Here is a 13,516-nt window from a genome sequence, read left to right on the forward strand (position 1 = left end):
AACGTTTTGCTTTTCAAGCTCAGAAGTTTCCAAGTTTTTTCTAGAAAAATTCTGAGATTAATCTCAAAATGTGAGTTTTTGTTTTACAAATCTTTGACTTTTCAAGCTCAGAAATTTCTTAGTTTTTTTCCCTTATCCAATATGTTGTCTTAACATGTTGTACTTTTATGATCAGCAACAGAAACTTCAGAGTGGTAATATCACCAGTGTCAAAGAGCTGAATTTACATGTGAAAGCGTGTTTTTTGGCAGAGGAAACACTTCCTGTGTCCGTCAGTCAGCCGGTCTGGGTAAAAAGGCCGGACTGACGCCTCAGAGACCCGAAATGCTTTGTGTGGCCAAACCAGGAAGAATCTGATTTCATAAACGGAAAGTTGATCTGTAGAGAGCAGCCAGGCTGCAGAGGAACGAGAAAATAAAATAAAAAACACACTGTGCAGCTTTACAATTTATGCAAAGTTACATTAGTACAGGAAATTTGGGCTTAATTTACTTCCATATGCGTCGGCTAATATCTTAGCATTTCTACAGACTAAAGTAAAAAGCTGCATTTGAAACTTATGAATAAATCCAAATTTTCAGACTGAAACAAGCTGCTGAACTCACACACATTAGTGCACTTCAAAAAAGACATTACCAAGTATTTTTGTCTAGTTTCTATGGTAAATATCTTAGTCCTCTTGAATTAAAACAAAACTTACAAGTAACTTCAGTAAAAACGAGAGCTTGTTTCACTAAATCCTTAATATTTATGTAAATTTTCTAGTACGTTATTTCAGTTTATGAAAACCAAAAACCTTTCATTTAAATCAACAACAAAAAAAATCATGAAGCTTTGAAACAAAAACTTTTAACATAACCAAATTTATTATTGCCGATCTGTACCATCAGGTTTTCCACCTGCGCAATTTTCTGATTCGCTCGCAGACAAAAACCAGCTAAACACGCAGGACCTGCATGTTCATCCACCTTCCATCTTATTTACTTTCAATTTTTACAAACTRCACATAAAAAATAAATCAACATAAAATCAGGTGCAATGGAAAAACAAAACATTCAGTGTGAGGAATTTGACACAAACTCAAAAGGAAAACAAAATGAGAGTGGATGAATGTCAACTTTCAAAGATCAATGAGCGAACACTTTGTTGTGTTTGAAGTTCATAAACAATCAGCTGAAGGAAATCTTCCGTCCTCCATTTTCAACTTCAAGCTAAAAAAACAACAAACAAAAATGGAGGAAGTGGACCAGCAACCCCAAGCTAGTAAATCTGGATTAGTTAAAACACATAAATACCAACCATGTGTTCAACAGAATCATTATTTTCAGAAATGTTTCCTTATATACACGAGTTTCCCACACAGGGATCCACATTTAGTCGGTTTTCACACATCTGGCACATGACGTCTTCAGAGTTGTTCATTTGAGCAGAACCTAAATGATTTTACAAAGTTTTTCTACAGAATCAGCAGGAAAAAAAGCAGAAACTAACCTTATACGCACTGCAAAAACACAAAACTGAACCAAGTATATAAAACCAGTTTATAGTGAAAATGTGTTGGTGGACTTGAATTAACCTTTCAGCAAGATATGAGAGAGCTTGTTTAAAGTCAATAATTTATTTATTAATATAATATTATTTCACTTATAAGAAGTTATTTTTCCCATATTAGTGAAATAATCCTCCAGTGGATCAAGACCTTTTTATTAATATCAATTAATTATGGACTTATACACTCTTGTATATTGTTAAAAGGTTACTTGTAAATTTTATTTTAAATTAAAGTATACTAAAATATTTGCACTAAAAACCAGACAAAAATACTTGGAAATACTTTGTGTTTTTGCAGTTAAGTCAACGGTAATGTTAAGAGTTTACACTGTGCATGCACTTCAAAAACATAATGTTTTACCAATTATTTCTGGTCTAATTTCTTGTGCAAATATCCAAGTACACAAGTGATATAATACAAAAACTAAAAAGTAACTTTCCAGCAAGATATAAGATCTGATTTAAGTAAATAATTATTTAATATGGAAGAAAAAGTTCCAGCTCCACTGTCAAATTATTTCACTTATAACAGAGAAAAAATGTTTGGTTATAAGCGAGATAATCTCCTAGTCAATATTAAATAATTACCTTAAAACAATATATCTATATCTATATAATGCACAAAGATATTTGCACTAGAAAAATACTTTGTAAAATGTTGTGTTTTTGCAGTGTAACTCACCTGTTTCTCCTAAAAACTTAACATTTTTACAGACTAAACATAGTAAGTAAGCAGCCATGTGAAACAGCGAATTAAAAAGTTTGTGTGTGGATCTTTGGATCGAGTCCTGTAAGCCAATGAGCTCGCGGCGTTATCTGGGCCGGTGGTTGGCTAGCAGGAAGTCCTTGTCTTTGCAGGTGAGGCAGAGTTTGAGGTTCCTCAGGGAGCCGCCTGCGGTGTAAAACGCCCAGATGCCCATGAAGAACATGACGATGTAGGTGGGAACCAGGCTGGAGACGTACTGCGGGTTCTGGAAGGTCTGCAGGGGGAAAATGTGCAAATTAATAATTTCTCATTAAAACTTCTTAAAATTCTCATTTCAACTCTGAAATATTAAGATGTTGACAACGGATGTGAAAAATATTATCTGCATATAAATAAAAGGAAAAAATATATATATTTTAGCTGTACAGAGGCCTGGTAACAAGCAATTAATTAGATTCAAGTGTATGGAGCTAATTTGGTGCCATTAAGTTTGTTTATTTAAATTTTTTTTAACTGACAAATAATTTTGAAAAACAATAAAGGGATTTCAAACTAAAAAAAAAAATAGCTCAGAACTACGACAACATATTAAGGCCATTGATCATAGAAAATAAATGCATAAATTTCTCTGCCAAAAAAAAAATCTCTTCTAGAAAACACATACATTTTCAGCTTTTGAAACCAAGAATTTTTTTTGTTTTTCAATAAAATTAATCTCATTATTTGAGGGTTATTTTTTACAGTTTCCTTTTTTTCTTTTCTATCTACGGTGGCCCTAATCTGCCATAATAACCTACTTTTATAGATTTATTTCCTTTTTTTTCCCCAGTTAAATACATTATTGCCCATATTTGGCTCCATGATTGTTAACCATGATTTCAAACCTCCACATAGACCCGCTTGCCCCCTTCTGTAATTTTTCAATTTCAAATCCCGTTTCCCCTTTTTATGTTTAAAACATTTTTATTGACAAATTTTATGGCCCCAACTTAGCTCCATACATGCAGAAAGGAAGCAGAACAGTAGTAGCTCTAGAAAACCGGACCAACATGTAAAATGGGTCATTTTGCACGACTCCATTTAACTTCTAGTTGGATGTCATAATACCACGTCAATAACTAATAAAATCATAATACAAAATTAGAAATTTAGTGGTCATGTTGGAAATGTGTCTTTGTGGAAAAACCTAACAAATCTCAACAATAAGGTAACTATCCAAAACAATAACTACATAATTGTAAATAATTATTTATTTGGAGAGAAGTTTACTCACCAAGGAGGAAACCAGGAGGTGACTGGCGACGACTGCAGCTACGGCTAACCAGCGCTGCTTCTCACAGCCGTCGAAGAAGATGACGCCCCAGAACATGTGAAGCAGGATGATGGCCATGGTCATGAAGGCTGAGGAATTTAAAAACAAATGTGAGGGATGTTTAAAAAACCCTTTGTTTTGTTGGGAGCATTAAAAAACAAACAAAATGCTAATGAAGTGTTTTTGGTCTACTTGGCTACAAGTACCTGTTCTTTAAGATATAGAAGCTGGATTAAAGTAAATAACTCCTTAATATTAAATAAAGGAAGTACTAGTTCCACTGGCAGATTATTTCACTTAAAACAAGATATTTTAAGTGAAATAAAATGCCAGTGGAACTAGTACCTTTTCATCAATATTGAGGAATTATGTATTAAAATCAAACTCTTATATCTTGCTGAAAAGTTCTAAGATATTTGCACTAGAAACTAAACTAAAATTACTTGGTGAGAATTTGTGTTTTTACAGTGTCAGAGTATTCACAGAACCTTCAAAACCTAAATTCTCTACAAGTGGAGGTTATTAAAAATAAACTGTTTTAATTAAACTTCTGGCATTTTTAATATTATGTTTATATAAAACAACAACAAATTCTGTAATAAAACAGAAAAAGATCAAGTCAGAAAAATAAGTCTGAATGTCTAAATTTGACTCAGGTTTTCTACGTGATGAACGTTTGTAGGCAGTAATTTCATTAAAAATGCGTATTTGAATGCATTACAGTGGGTTCCACAAACAAAGCAGCAGCTAATTGAATAAGGAACATTCAGGAAGTGATACCTGATGACAGGAAGTAGTGCTGAGAGTCGCCGTGGATGCCCACAGTGCCTGGACCCACAGAGTCGGCCAGGATGTTGACCACAGAGAACGCTCCGCTCATAAAGCCGAAGCCGAGGCCGGACACTGACACAAAACAACAAAGCATAATAATATCCCTCTGGAAACCTAATATAACCAAAACTCCTCTCTGTAAAACTGTTTTATTTATTTATTTACATAGAAGAATCCTAGCTGGAACTTTTCTACTGCGTTTCTGGTACGCCCATTAATCTGACGCACAAGCAAGAGTAACAAAAATAATAATAGATTTTATTTCTATTCCCTTTTATATCTTTAGATATCAAAGGGCAAATGCAAAACAAGCAGTTGTAATGGATAAAAATAATTAAATAAATAAGAAAATGAACCAAATATTTTGCTAAAATTAAACGTCTTAAGGGCAACAGCAATGGACGACAAAACCGATTCTCTGGGGATAATTTCTGCTTCAAAACACAATCTGATTGGAGGCTAAAAAAACTATTATTACATTCAAGTTGTGCTAAAAGCAGTTAGCCTATCAACAAAGCTAATAAACCTAAAACAGCGTCTCAATGCTAGACATGTAGCAGCTAGCTCAGACGCCGACATTAATGTTAATTTTTAAAGAAGCTCCGTGAATGATCAGCGCTGGAAAGTTAAATATCTGCAATAGCACTTTGCACCAATTTGATGGTTAAATAACCTATATAAAAGATTAAAAACAACAAATACCTTTGATGCTGAGCTCATATGTCTATATATTTAATCGTTTCTGAATTGAAATTGTTGCTTATGTTGCCAATCATGGTTTTTGATTAAAACTAATTACAGACAATTGATTAGTAATTCTTATTAAGTTTCACCTCTAGTTGTTATTTAAACTAAGTGCAGCTGATCCGTACCGTAGGCGAGCTGTCGTATAGAAATTGGCATCGTTTCCTCTTGACTCAAAGCAAGAAGGCCTTCATTTGCTTTCCTGCAGGAAAAAAAATTTTTTTTAATTTTCTCTCGCTTTGTTTTGAGAAATTTGTCAAGAATATGTTCAAAAACCAGTCGGAAAAGTGTAGAACAAGTGAAAATTCCTCATTTTGTTTAACAGACAATGGCGTCGGTGTGGTGGGAAGACGCTGAAGCAGCTTACTTGAGCAGTTTGTAGTAGGCGAAGCGGAAAGTTTCCTGCAGCAGGACGGACAGCACCACACCGAAGATGAGCAGACCCTTCTGCTGCGACGCGCTCTCCTTGTTGCTGATCTGAACCGAGATGAACCACACCAGGGAGGCCAGCAGCAGCGACACCAGCCAGAAGAATGCCCTGGGAGGAAAAAAGATGAGAAAAATGTCAGTTTTTATCTCCAAGATTTAAGCATTAATGAACACTTTAGCAGAAAAAAAGAGACAATTTATTCAAAAGCTTTTCAAGCAGGGAGGCAGATAAGTTAGGATCTCGTCGCCGTATTTTTTTATTTCTAGCTCCCGGGATTCTGAGCAGATACAGGATGTACCCCAAAGTTTTACTCAAATAAGAATAGCTCTACTGCAACATATTTTTACTCAAATAAAAGTGAAAAGTATCCAGGAAATGACTCAAGTAAGAATAAAAAGGTACTTGACAAAAAGTTGACTCAAGTACTGAGTATCTGATCAAATGATCAATCATTTCATATTTAAAAATTACATAATCAAACAGATAAAAATTTAATTCAAGAGAAAATATTGGTATTTTGGGACAAATGACAATAATACATATAAGTAACAAAAAAATGACCAAATCAGGCAAAAGAAAATGTTTCCACATCCGTTTCCTTCAATACAAAACATGTTTGTTTTTCATTGAGTGGGTAGACAAACCAGAAACTTTACTCAAGTAAGAGTAGCGATGTTTCCTAATAAAATTACTCAAATAAAAGTAAAGCATGCAGTGCAGTATAATGTGTTCTGGGTGTTTTGCAACGCCAGTTTACTACTAAAGCTTTTAGAAATTAGATCAAAAAATCTAATTTTGGTATTATCTGAGATTACTTACCAATATTTGCTGCATTGCATCCTTCATGACTAGAAACATTTAAAACGTGCAAGACATTAAATATCAAGGATTGCAATTACACACAGCAGTCAGGTCGCTTGTACTTGAATAAAGGAGATCTGGTCTGAGGCGTATTTCCAATATCGGACAAACTGTTAGCTTGCCTCGTTTCTTCTAAATATCTACATAAAAAATTATTATTATTATTAAATTTGTGTCTTTCCGATTGTAAATAAGAGTTTTGAGTGTAATCATGACAAACGCATGTTTTCTAATAGTGGGTGAATACATCCATGCACTTGGCTTTAAACGGGAAGTAAACAAAAGCTATCATTAGCAGCCCAAGAGAGTTAGCTAGCCGGTTAGCAGCGATAGTTAGCACGTTTGTATTTCATGTCGTTCAGTGAACTGACAGAAAAATACTCCACAAACTATTTTAGCACCAACAAAAACCTCAAATGACGCCGCTTTCTCACCCTGCTATGAGGAAAATGACCCTCAGCGGCTCCCGGGCGATGGTGAACAGGAACAGGGAGACGGCTGGGCCGAAGGCGATGAATGTGCAGCCGAAAAACACCGCTGCCGTCATGTTGGCTCGGTGGCTGGCAGGTCCAGTGGCTCCAAAACCCGGTTCGCTTCTGTTCACAGCGAAACCGCAGGGGTTTGTCTTTATTTTTGACGAGGTAACAGCCTAATCTGAGCGCTGATTTCTCCTTCCTAATTTCACTTCGGTATCACAGGATTGTCGTGACGTCACACTCTACCACGTGATTCACTGGGGGGGGGGGGGATTCATTTGTGGGGAAAATTCATTTCTTTTGTGCCTTTATTTAGAGACAGTAATGTCAAAAGTTTAAAATTCATATATACACACAGTGGCGCAAAAAGTGGGTATGCAGGGTATGCAACGCATAGGGGCGCAGCACCAGAGGGGGCGCCAAAACCCCGTCTGGAGGGGGTGGCGCACCCAGTGGCGCAAAAAGTGGGTATGCAGGGTATGCAACGCATAGGGGCGCAGCACCAGAGGGGGCGCCAAAACCCCGTCTGGAGGGGGCGGCGCGCCGNAGTGGCGCAAAAAGTGGGTATGCAGGGTATGCAACGCATAGGGGCGCAGCACCAGAGGGGGCGCCAAAACCCCGTCTGGAGGGGGCGGCGCGCCGATGATGTTTTCCTGTACACTTCTGCACATAACGAGGTAAATGTAGCGAGTTTTACCTTTCACGTATCGTCGCCTCGGGGGGCTGAGTGAGCGTCGCTCCTTGACCCTGACGTTCCTTCCCTCGGTTGGGGGGAGGGGGGGCACCGATCTATGTTTTCGCATCCACCTGAATAATGTGTAGTTGCGCCACTGTATACACAGACACCTACATTGCAAGAAAACATAAAAATATATATCAGAATGTATATCAGAGAAAGCTAATTCTACATAACAATGTAGGTCAGTGTAAATCAGTGTTCACGAATTTGTTTTAGCCAATATTTTGTCCGGGAATCGAAAACTTTAAGATCATTTTCCAATTTTATTCCTCAGGGTGGGGTCTCTGTGTGCAGGTCGGGTTTTCTGGTGGGGCTGGCCACCTGTCGGGGCTCGGGACAGTGGGAGGGCTCACGGCAGCGTGGGAATTCTGGCTCTTTGTGGAGAACAGCGGCTCTATTTGCTGCACTATCATCCATCCATCCGTCCATTTTCTTGCACTCTTGTCCCTTGGTGGGGTCGCTGGTGCCTATGTCCAGCTGACGTTCCGGGCGCAGGGCAACACAGAGACACACAGGAGTAACAACCATGCACACCCATGCACACACTACACCTATGGGCAATTTGGAGAGGCCAATTAACCTGACAGTCATGTTTTTGGACTGTGGGAGGAAACTGGAGTACCCGGAGAAAACCCACCATGCACAGGGAGAACATGCAAACTCCATGCAGAAGGACCGGGGCCGGGAATCGAACCCAGAGCCTTCTTGCTGCAAGGCAACAGCTCTATCAACTGTGCCACTGTGCAGCCCCCTGCATCATATGGAGGTGAATTGTTCCATGTGAACTTGGTTTTAACTTGCACATCAACATGCAGTAGCCTCATCTGACGGTTCAACACCCCCCGCTGCCCGTGGACAAAGATTAAAAAATAAAAATGACAAAATAAAACATCATGAACAAAACTGTGATTGACAAAATAAGCTCCACATTTAAAACATTTTCTAAAATATTCAACTTTTATTTTACAAGGAACGTTTACATCAATAATATTCATTCATTTTAGAACGAAACGGGTAAAAAATAAAGCATCCTAAGTTAATTAACGTCAAACAAAAATTATGTAAATTAAATATCAAAAGTATTGATTAGAACCAGAATACTGGACCAGATAAAGCACTTGGCACTTCAATATTTCATATGCTGATATATCATAAAATATTACATATTTTATCACAATAACAGGGGGAACTGTGTTTAAAATTTGTAATTTCTGATAACAGAATTTTCCGCCACAGAACTCATAGCCATCGAACATCAGACGTTATGGGGCAGCGCAGTGAAAAATCTAATTTTCCTTCACCTCCCAGGTTGCAGTTTGAGCAGCTGCTCAATGTGAGAACCAGAAACAGGAAAAAGATCCTCCAAGTTTAGACATGACAGCTGCTTGGCGGCTTTTTCTGGTCCGGCAGCAGCCGCTCCAAAACTATGAAACACCATCAAATAGCCAGGATCACTAACGGTCAGGAAAAAGATGACAGGAAATTCTCACCAATTGGAAGGAAAACACATAAAAATCATGTATAACTGAGGACTCACTCTGCATATTTAGTCATCAAGCAGGTTTTCCTCAAACTTTGCCCAGATGATTGAACTAAACTGAGCTAAATCAGTCGATGCTCCACTATTGTGCAGAGAAGAAATTCCTCAGATGTTTGTTTCAGGCTCAGCTGTTGCAGTCAACCTTTGGACCTTGATTTCAGACAACTGGCCCCTGCCTCATCTCAAACACACACACACACACACACACACACACACACACACACACACACACACACACACTGAAGCCAACGTCTATAAAGACACCAGGAGCCAGTGGAGGTTTAATTCATCTCTTTTCACACACAGAAAGCAGGAAGGAATCAGCTGCAGGGACGATGGCTGAGTAAGTCTCTGTTTAAGGATGACTGTCTGTGATTTAAAATAAACCCTGAAAATCTGTTCCAAAGCTTCACATCATCCGTTTTGTTTTGGAAGGAAGAAGATGCCGCTGAGCCGCAGAAATCATCTCAAGGTATCGATAATGTTGGTGTTAACCTGCCAGATCTTCAGAGGTTTGAAATTATTTTACTTCTAGGATGCAAATAGAGAATCGAATCAACTTTTAAAGGTCAGAAGTATTAATTTATACAACCTGATGCCTTTTGGACGTTTACCTCTGATTTGTATGCTTTCAGTCAGTTGCTATTTATTTTGTGTAATGCACCTTTAGCCTGACTGCCACCTTTGCATTTTTGTACCACTTATAGTCCATCGTGGGAATAAAATATCCTTGCAGAAATCTGGTTTTTACTTTTTTCAATTCATAATTAAATGTTTGTACTACACTGTGTTATGGCCTTTGTAGGGAGAGACAAAGGAGGAGTAAGTTTCAGAACATTTTTGGCCCTTGAAATGCAGGAATTTAAAGGTTTTTCCCAGAAAATATCTGAGATTAATCTAAAAGAATTCGGATTTCTGTCTCACACATTTTCTACTTTTGAAACTCAAACATTTCTAAGTTTCTCCAAAAAATTTCTGAGACTGATTTCAAAATATCTGAGTCTTTTCCCCAAATTTGAAACTTCTAAGACTCCATTCCTAGAAAATTTCTAAAATTAATCTGAAACGTTCTGATTTTGTTCTCACTTTTTTTTATTTTGAAACATAGAAATTTAGAATTCTAAAAAAAAAAAACTTTTCTTGCAAATTTTCTTTAGAAACTTAGATTTTCCTAAAAAAAAATTATCTAAAAATTTTTGAGTTTTTCCTCATAAATTTGTAACTTTTTGGAACTCAGAAACATCCTTGTCTTTTTTTTTATTTCTGAGATTAACATCGATATCTCTAAGATTCTTGGTGGAAGTTTCTTTTTTTTTCTGTTTACAATGTTTCAGACCATCAAACAACTTTTCACATTAGAGAAAAGAGTAAATTCAAGAAACAGTTTTCACAGGAGGATTTGTTTATTAATTTGAGTAAAAACATCTATTTAAATCATCCTGATCCAATTATTAAAAAAAACAATTACCTCCACAAAATGTTATAAAAAACAGAGAAAACAAGAAACTGAGTAATCTTAACATTAAAAGTTAAACTACCAAAATTACTCCAAAAGTGCATCAACTCAGAAAAACTAACAATTGAAGATTTTGTCTACATCTGAAAATTTTGCAGAAATACAATTCTTTTACTTGCCATCCATCTGTAGAACAATTCAATTAACAAAAATTAAACTTGAAGTTGTATGTATTATCTATTTACTGCACAATAAAGGGAAACATAACGCAGAAAAATAGTTGGAAAACAGTACAAAACCTCTCTTATTCTTTTGTCTCGCCCTCTGTGCTAAGCTACATGCAGCCACGTTGCTATAGCAACTGACTGACAACCGATCTACGTCCATAACATCACATGGTATTTTTTTATTATTAAGGTTAGGTTAAACCCGTTAACCATTATTTCAATTGATAAATGAAATCATCATTAAAATTTCTCAGGATGTCTGAGACTAATTCTGTTTAATGATCTGAAACATTCCAGTTCGACATGGGAGCATATAGAGAAGAAATCTAAATGGGAGTTTTTGACCTCTCTGTAAGTAAGTGAACAGGTGTTTAAACAGCTTTAGCTGCATGTTTCCATTTCTCCTGCCAGAGTCTGCTGCTCCAGATCGGCAAAGAAATGCTGGAGGAGGAGGCCCGGCAGGCCGAGGAGGAGAAAATGGCGTACATGAGGGAGAACTGCCCCACCTTCTCCTTCCCACAATGCACCCTGGAGCTTCAGGTAAACTAAATATTATTTTTTCAAAATAACATTTTGAAATACCTGTACCTCCTTCTTTTGTTTGTATCTTTAAATAATTTCCAACTTTGCACACACACCATATGCATTAGCTAAACAAGCTAATGCAAGTAAGCTGCTAATAAATTAGCTAAATGAGCTAATTTAACTTGCATTAGCAGCTTATTAGCCAAATTACCTAATGCAACTGGTATTAATCTAAATTCCCAACATACTGTGAGTGTTAAATTAAAGATAATTGTTAAATCTTACTAAAAAGTTGGATTTAGGTATTAAAGTGTTTAACTTATGACAATTAACTAAATAATCAGCACATTTTTCATGATTTTAACACCAAATAGTAGAAGACAACCCTAATCCTGTTTGTGTTTTTAAGCCAATAAATGAATTGGCTGTTATTAGACATCTAAACAAGCTGTGGCATAAATTATTCTGAGGATTGATCTTCTTACTTTTGGACCATAAAGCTCACTGTTGCTCTGTCTCACCAGGAGCTGTGTCGGCAACTTCACAAGCAGATCGATTTGGTGGACGAGGAACGATATGACATGGAGATGAAAGTGAAGAAATCCAACAAAGAGGTTTTTCTATTTAATAAATTAATTCTTCTATATTAATAGAATAGCTTCATTATTTTTGAAAAAATATATACTTTTAATCATTTAGATTGTTAGGTTTAACACCATAACGCAATAAAATGGTCAAACCGGATAATTTATATGCCTAAAATTTGATTTAAAAGTCCCATCTGGCCTGAATGTCAACACCTGACTCTGTGCCAGATCGATGACCTGAAGATGAAGGTCCAGGATCTGAACGGCAGGTTTAAGAAGCCCACTCTGAGGAGGGTGAGGATGTCGGCGGACGCCATGTTGGCTGCCCTGCTGGGCTCCAAACATAAAGTGTCCCTAGACCTGAGAGCCAACCTGAAACAGGTGAAAAAAGAGCTGAAAGAGGAGGTGAGTGCAGCAGATGCTAGCAACCTCAACAGAAAGACTGTTTGTGACAGAACTGTGAAAGCTGCGTTTATGTTGCTGTCAGGAGAAGCAGACAGGCGACTGGAGGAAGAAAATCGAAGATAAAGCCGGGATGGACGGTAGAAAGAAGATGTTTGAGGCAGAGGCTTAAATAATATTGACCTCTGTGTTTTTAAAAAATGTAACACATTACAATAAAGACTTAATTGTACAACTAATTTCACTGATTTTTTTTATTTTTATTTTAAAAAGTCCAATAATCCATTTTTCATTTTGTTGTCAAACAACATAGCTACAGAGATATTCAGAATCCTTTGCAGGGGTGTCAAACTCCAGTCCTCAAGGGCCGCTGTCCTCAGGTGTGGTGCAACTAGTGGCGCAAAAAGTGGGTATGCAGGGTATGCAACGCATAGGGGCGCAGCACCAGAGGGGGCGCCAAAACCCCGTCTGGAGGGGGCGGCGCGCCGATGATGTTTTTCCCATACACTTCAGCGTAGGGGGGCCATCTATGTTTTCGCATCCACCTGAATAATGCGTAGTTGCGCCACTGGGTGCAACAGAGGCACGTCTAAAAGCCGCAGGGCAGTGGCCCTCCAGGACTGGAGTTTGACGCATGTGCTTTATGGCAATCAGTCAATCAACTTTATTTATGACATTAGGTAGATTTGGAGAGGTGTCAGCTTTCTTTACATCAACACACTATAAATATAAATATAACATGATTCAAAATGGTCCAGTAGTCAAAACACTACATTAAAAACCATAAAAAGACTCAAATACGGTATCCTCATTGGGACAAAATTAAAAAAAACAACAATAATAAAAAAAACTATGTCAAAACTATGCTAAATCAAATTTTGGAAGCTTTTGGTAACAGGAACAAAATTGGTTTTATGCTGCTTGATTTTACATTTAGGAAATTAAACGGCAAATAACAAGTGAAAATACCAAAACAAATGTGTGTGTATTGTTTTCTGAAAAGGTAAAGTATGAAAAAATATATTTTTGAGAGCAAATCAAACAAATATGTTCTAATAGTAGAGTTGATAAACTACAACACAATAAAATAAAATGTCAAGAGGTAATCTTAAACTATGGTATCAATATC

At 37.1% G+C, this 13,516-nt stretch overlaps 2 protein-coding genes across 4 annotated transcripts; one reads left to right on the forward strand and one right to left on the reverse strand.

The window, feature by feature from the left end:
• Nucleotides 1-845: 845 nt before the first annotated feature.
• Nucleotides 846-7,161, reverse strand: aph1b (APH1B gamma secretase subunit). The gene is made up of 6 exons (XM_008406009.2): nt 6,870-7,161; nt 5,512-5,682; nt 5,273-5,346; nt 4,350-4,472; nt 3,531-3,658; nt 846-2,531 (listed from the first exon to the last, which is right to left on the reverse strand). The coding sequence occupies exons 1-6, from the start codon at nt 6,980-6,982 to the stop codon at nt 2,364-2,366; spliced, it is 777 nt and encodes a 258-aa protein (XP_008404231.1). The 5' UTR covers nt 6,983-7,161; the 3' UTR covers nt 846-2,363.
• Nucleotides 7,162-7,569: 408 nt separating this feature from the next.
• Nucleotides 7,570-12,626, forward strand: LOC103462935 (troponin I, fast skeletal muscle-like). Of its 3 annotated transcripts, XM_017303912.1 has the most exons (7): nt 7,570-7,588; nt 9,497-9,533; nt 9,626-9,662; nt 11,285-11,413; nt 11,923-12,012; nt 12,214-12,390; nt 12,473-12,626. In XM_017303912.1, exons 2-7 carry the CDS (start codon nt 9,526-9,528, stop codon nt 12,557-12,559), a joined length of 528 nt encoding a protein of 175 aa, XP_017159401.1. In that variant the 5' UTR covers nt 7,570-7,588; nt 9,497-9,525; the 3' UTR covers nt 12,560-12,626. The 3 variants fall into 3 exon arrangements, with proteins under 3 accessions (XP_017159401.1, XP_008404230.1, XP_017159403.1); XM_008406008.2 differs by lacking the exon at nt 7,570-7,588 and having other exon boundaries at nt 9,443-9,533; XM_017303914.1 differs by lacking the exons at nt 7,570-7,588; nt 9,497-9,533; nt 9,626-9,662 and adding an exon at nt 11,013-11,044.
• Nucleotides 12,627-13,516: the final 890 nt, after the last annotated feature.

The sequence above is a fragment of the Poecilia reticulata genome, linkage group LG3 (assembly GCF_000633615.1).
Source record: "Poecilia reticulata strain Guanapo linkage group LG3, Guppy_female_1.0+MT, whole genome shotgun sequence".
NCBI lineage: Eukaryota > Metazoa > Chordata > Actinopteri > Cyprinodontiformes > Poeciliidae > Poecilia > Poecilia reticulata.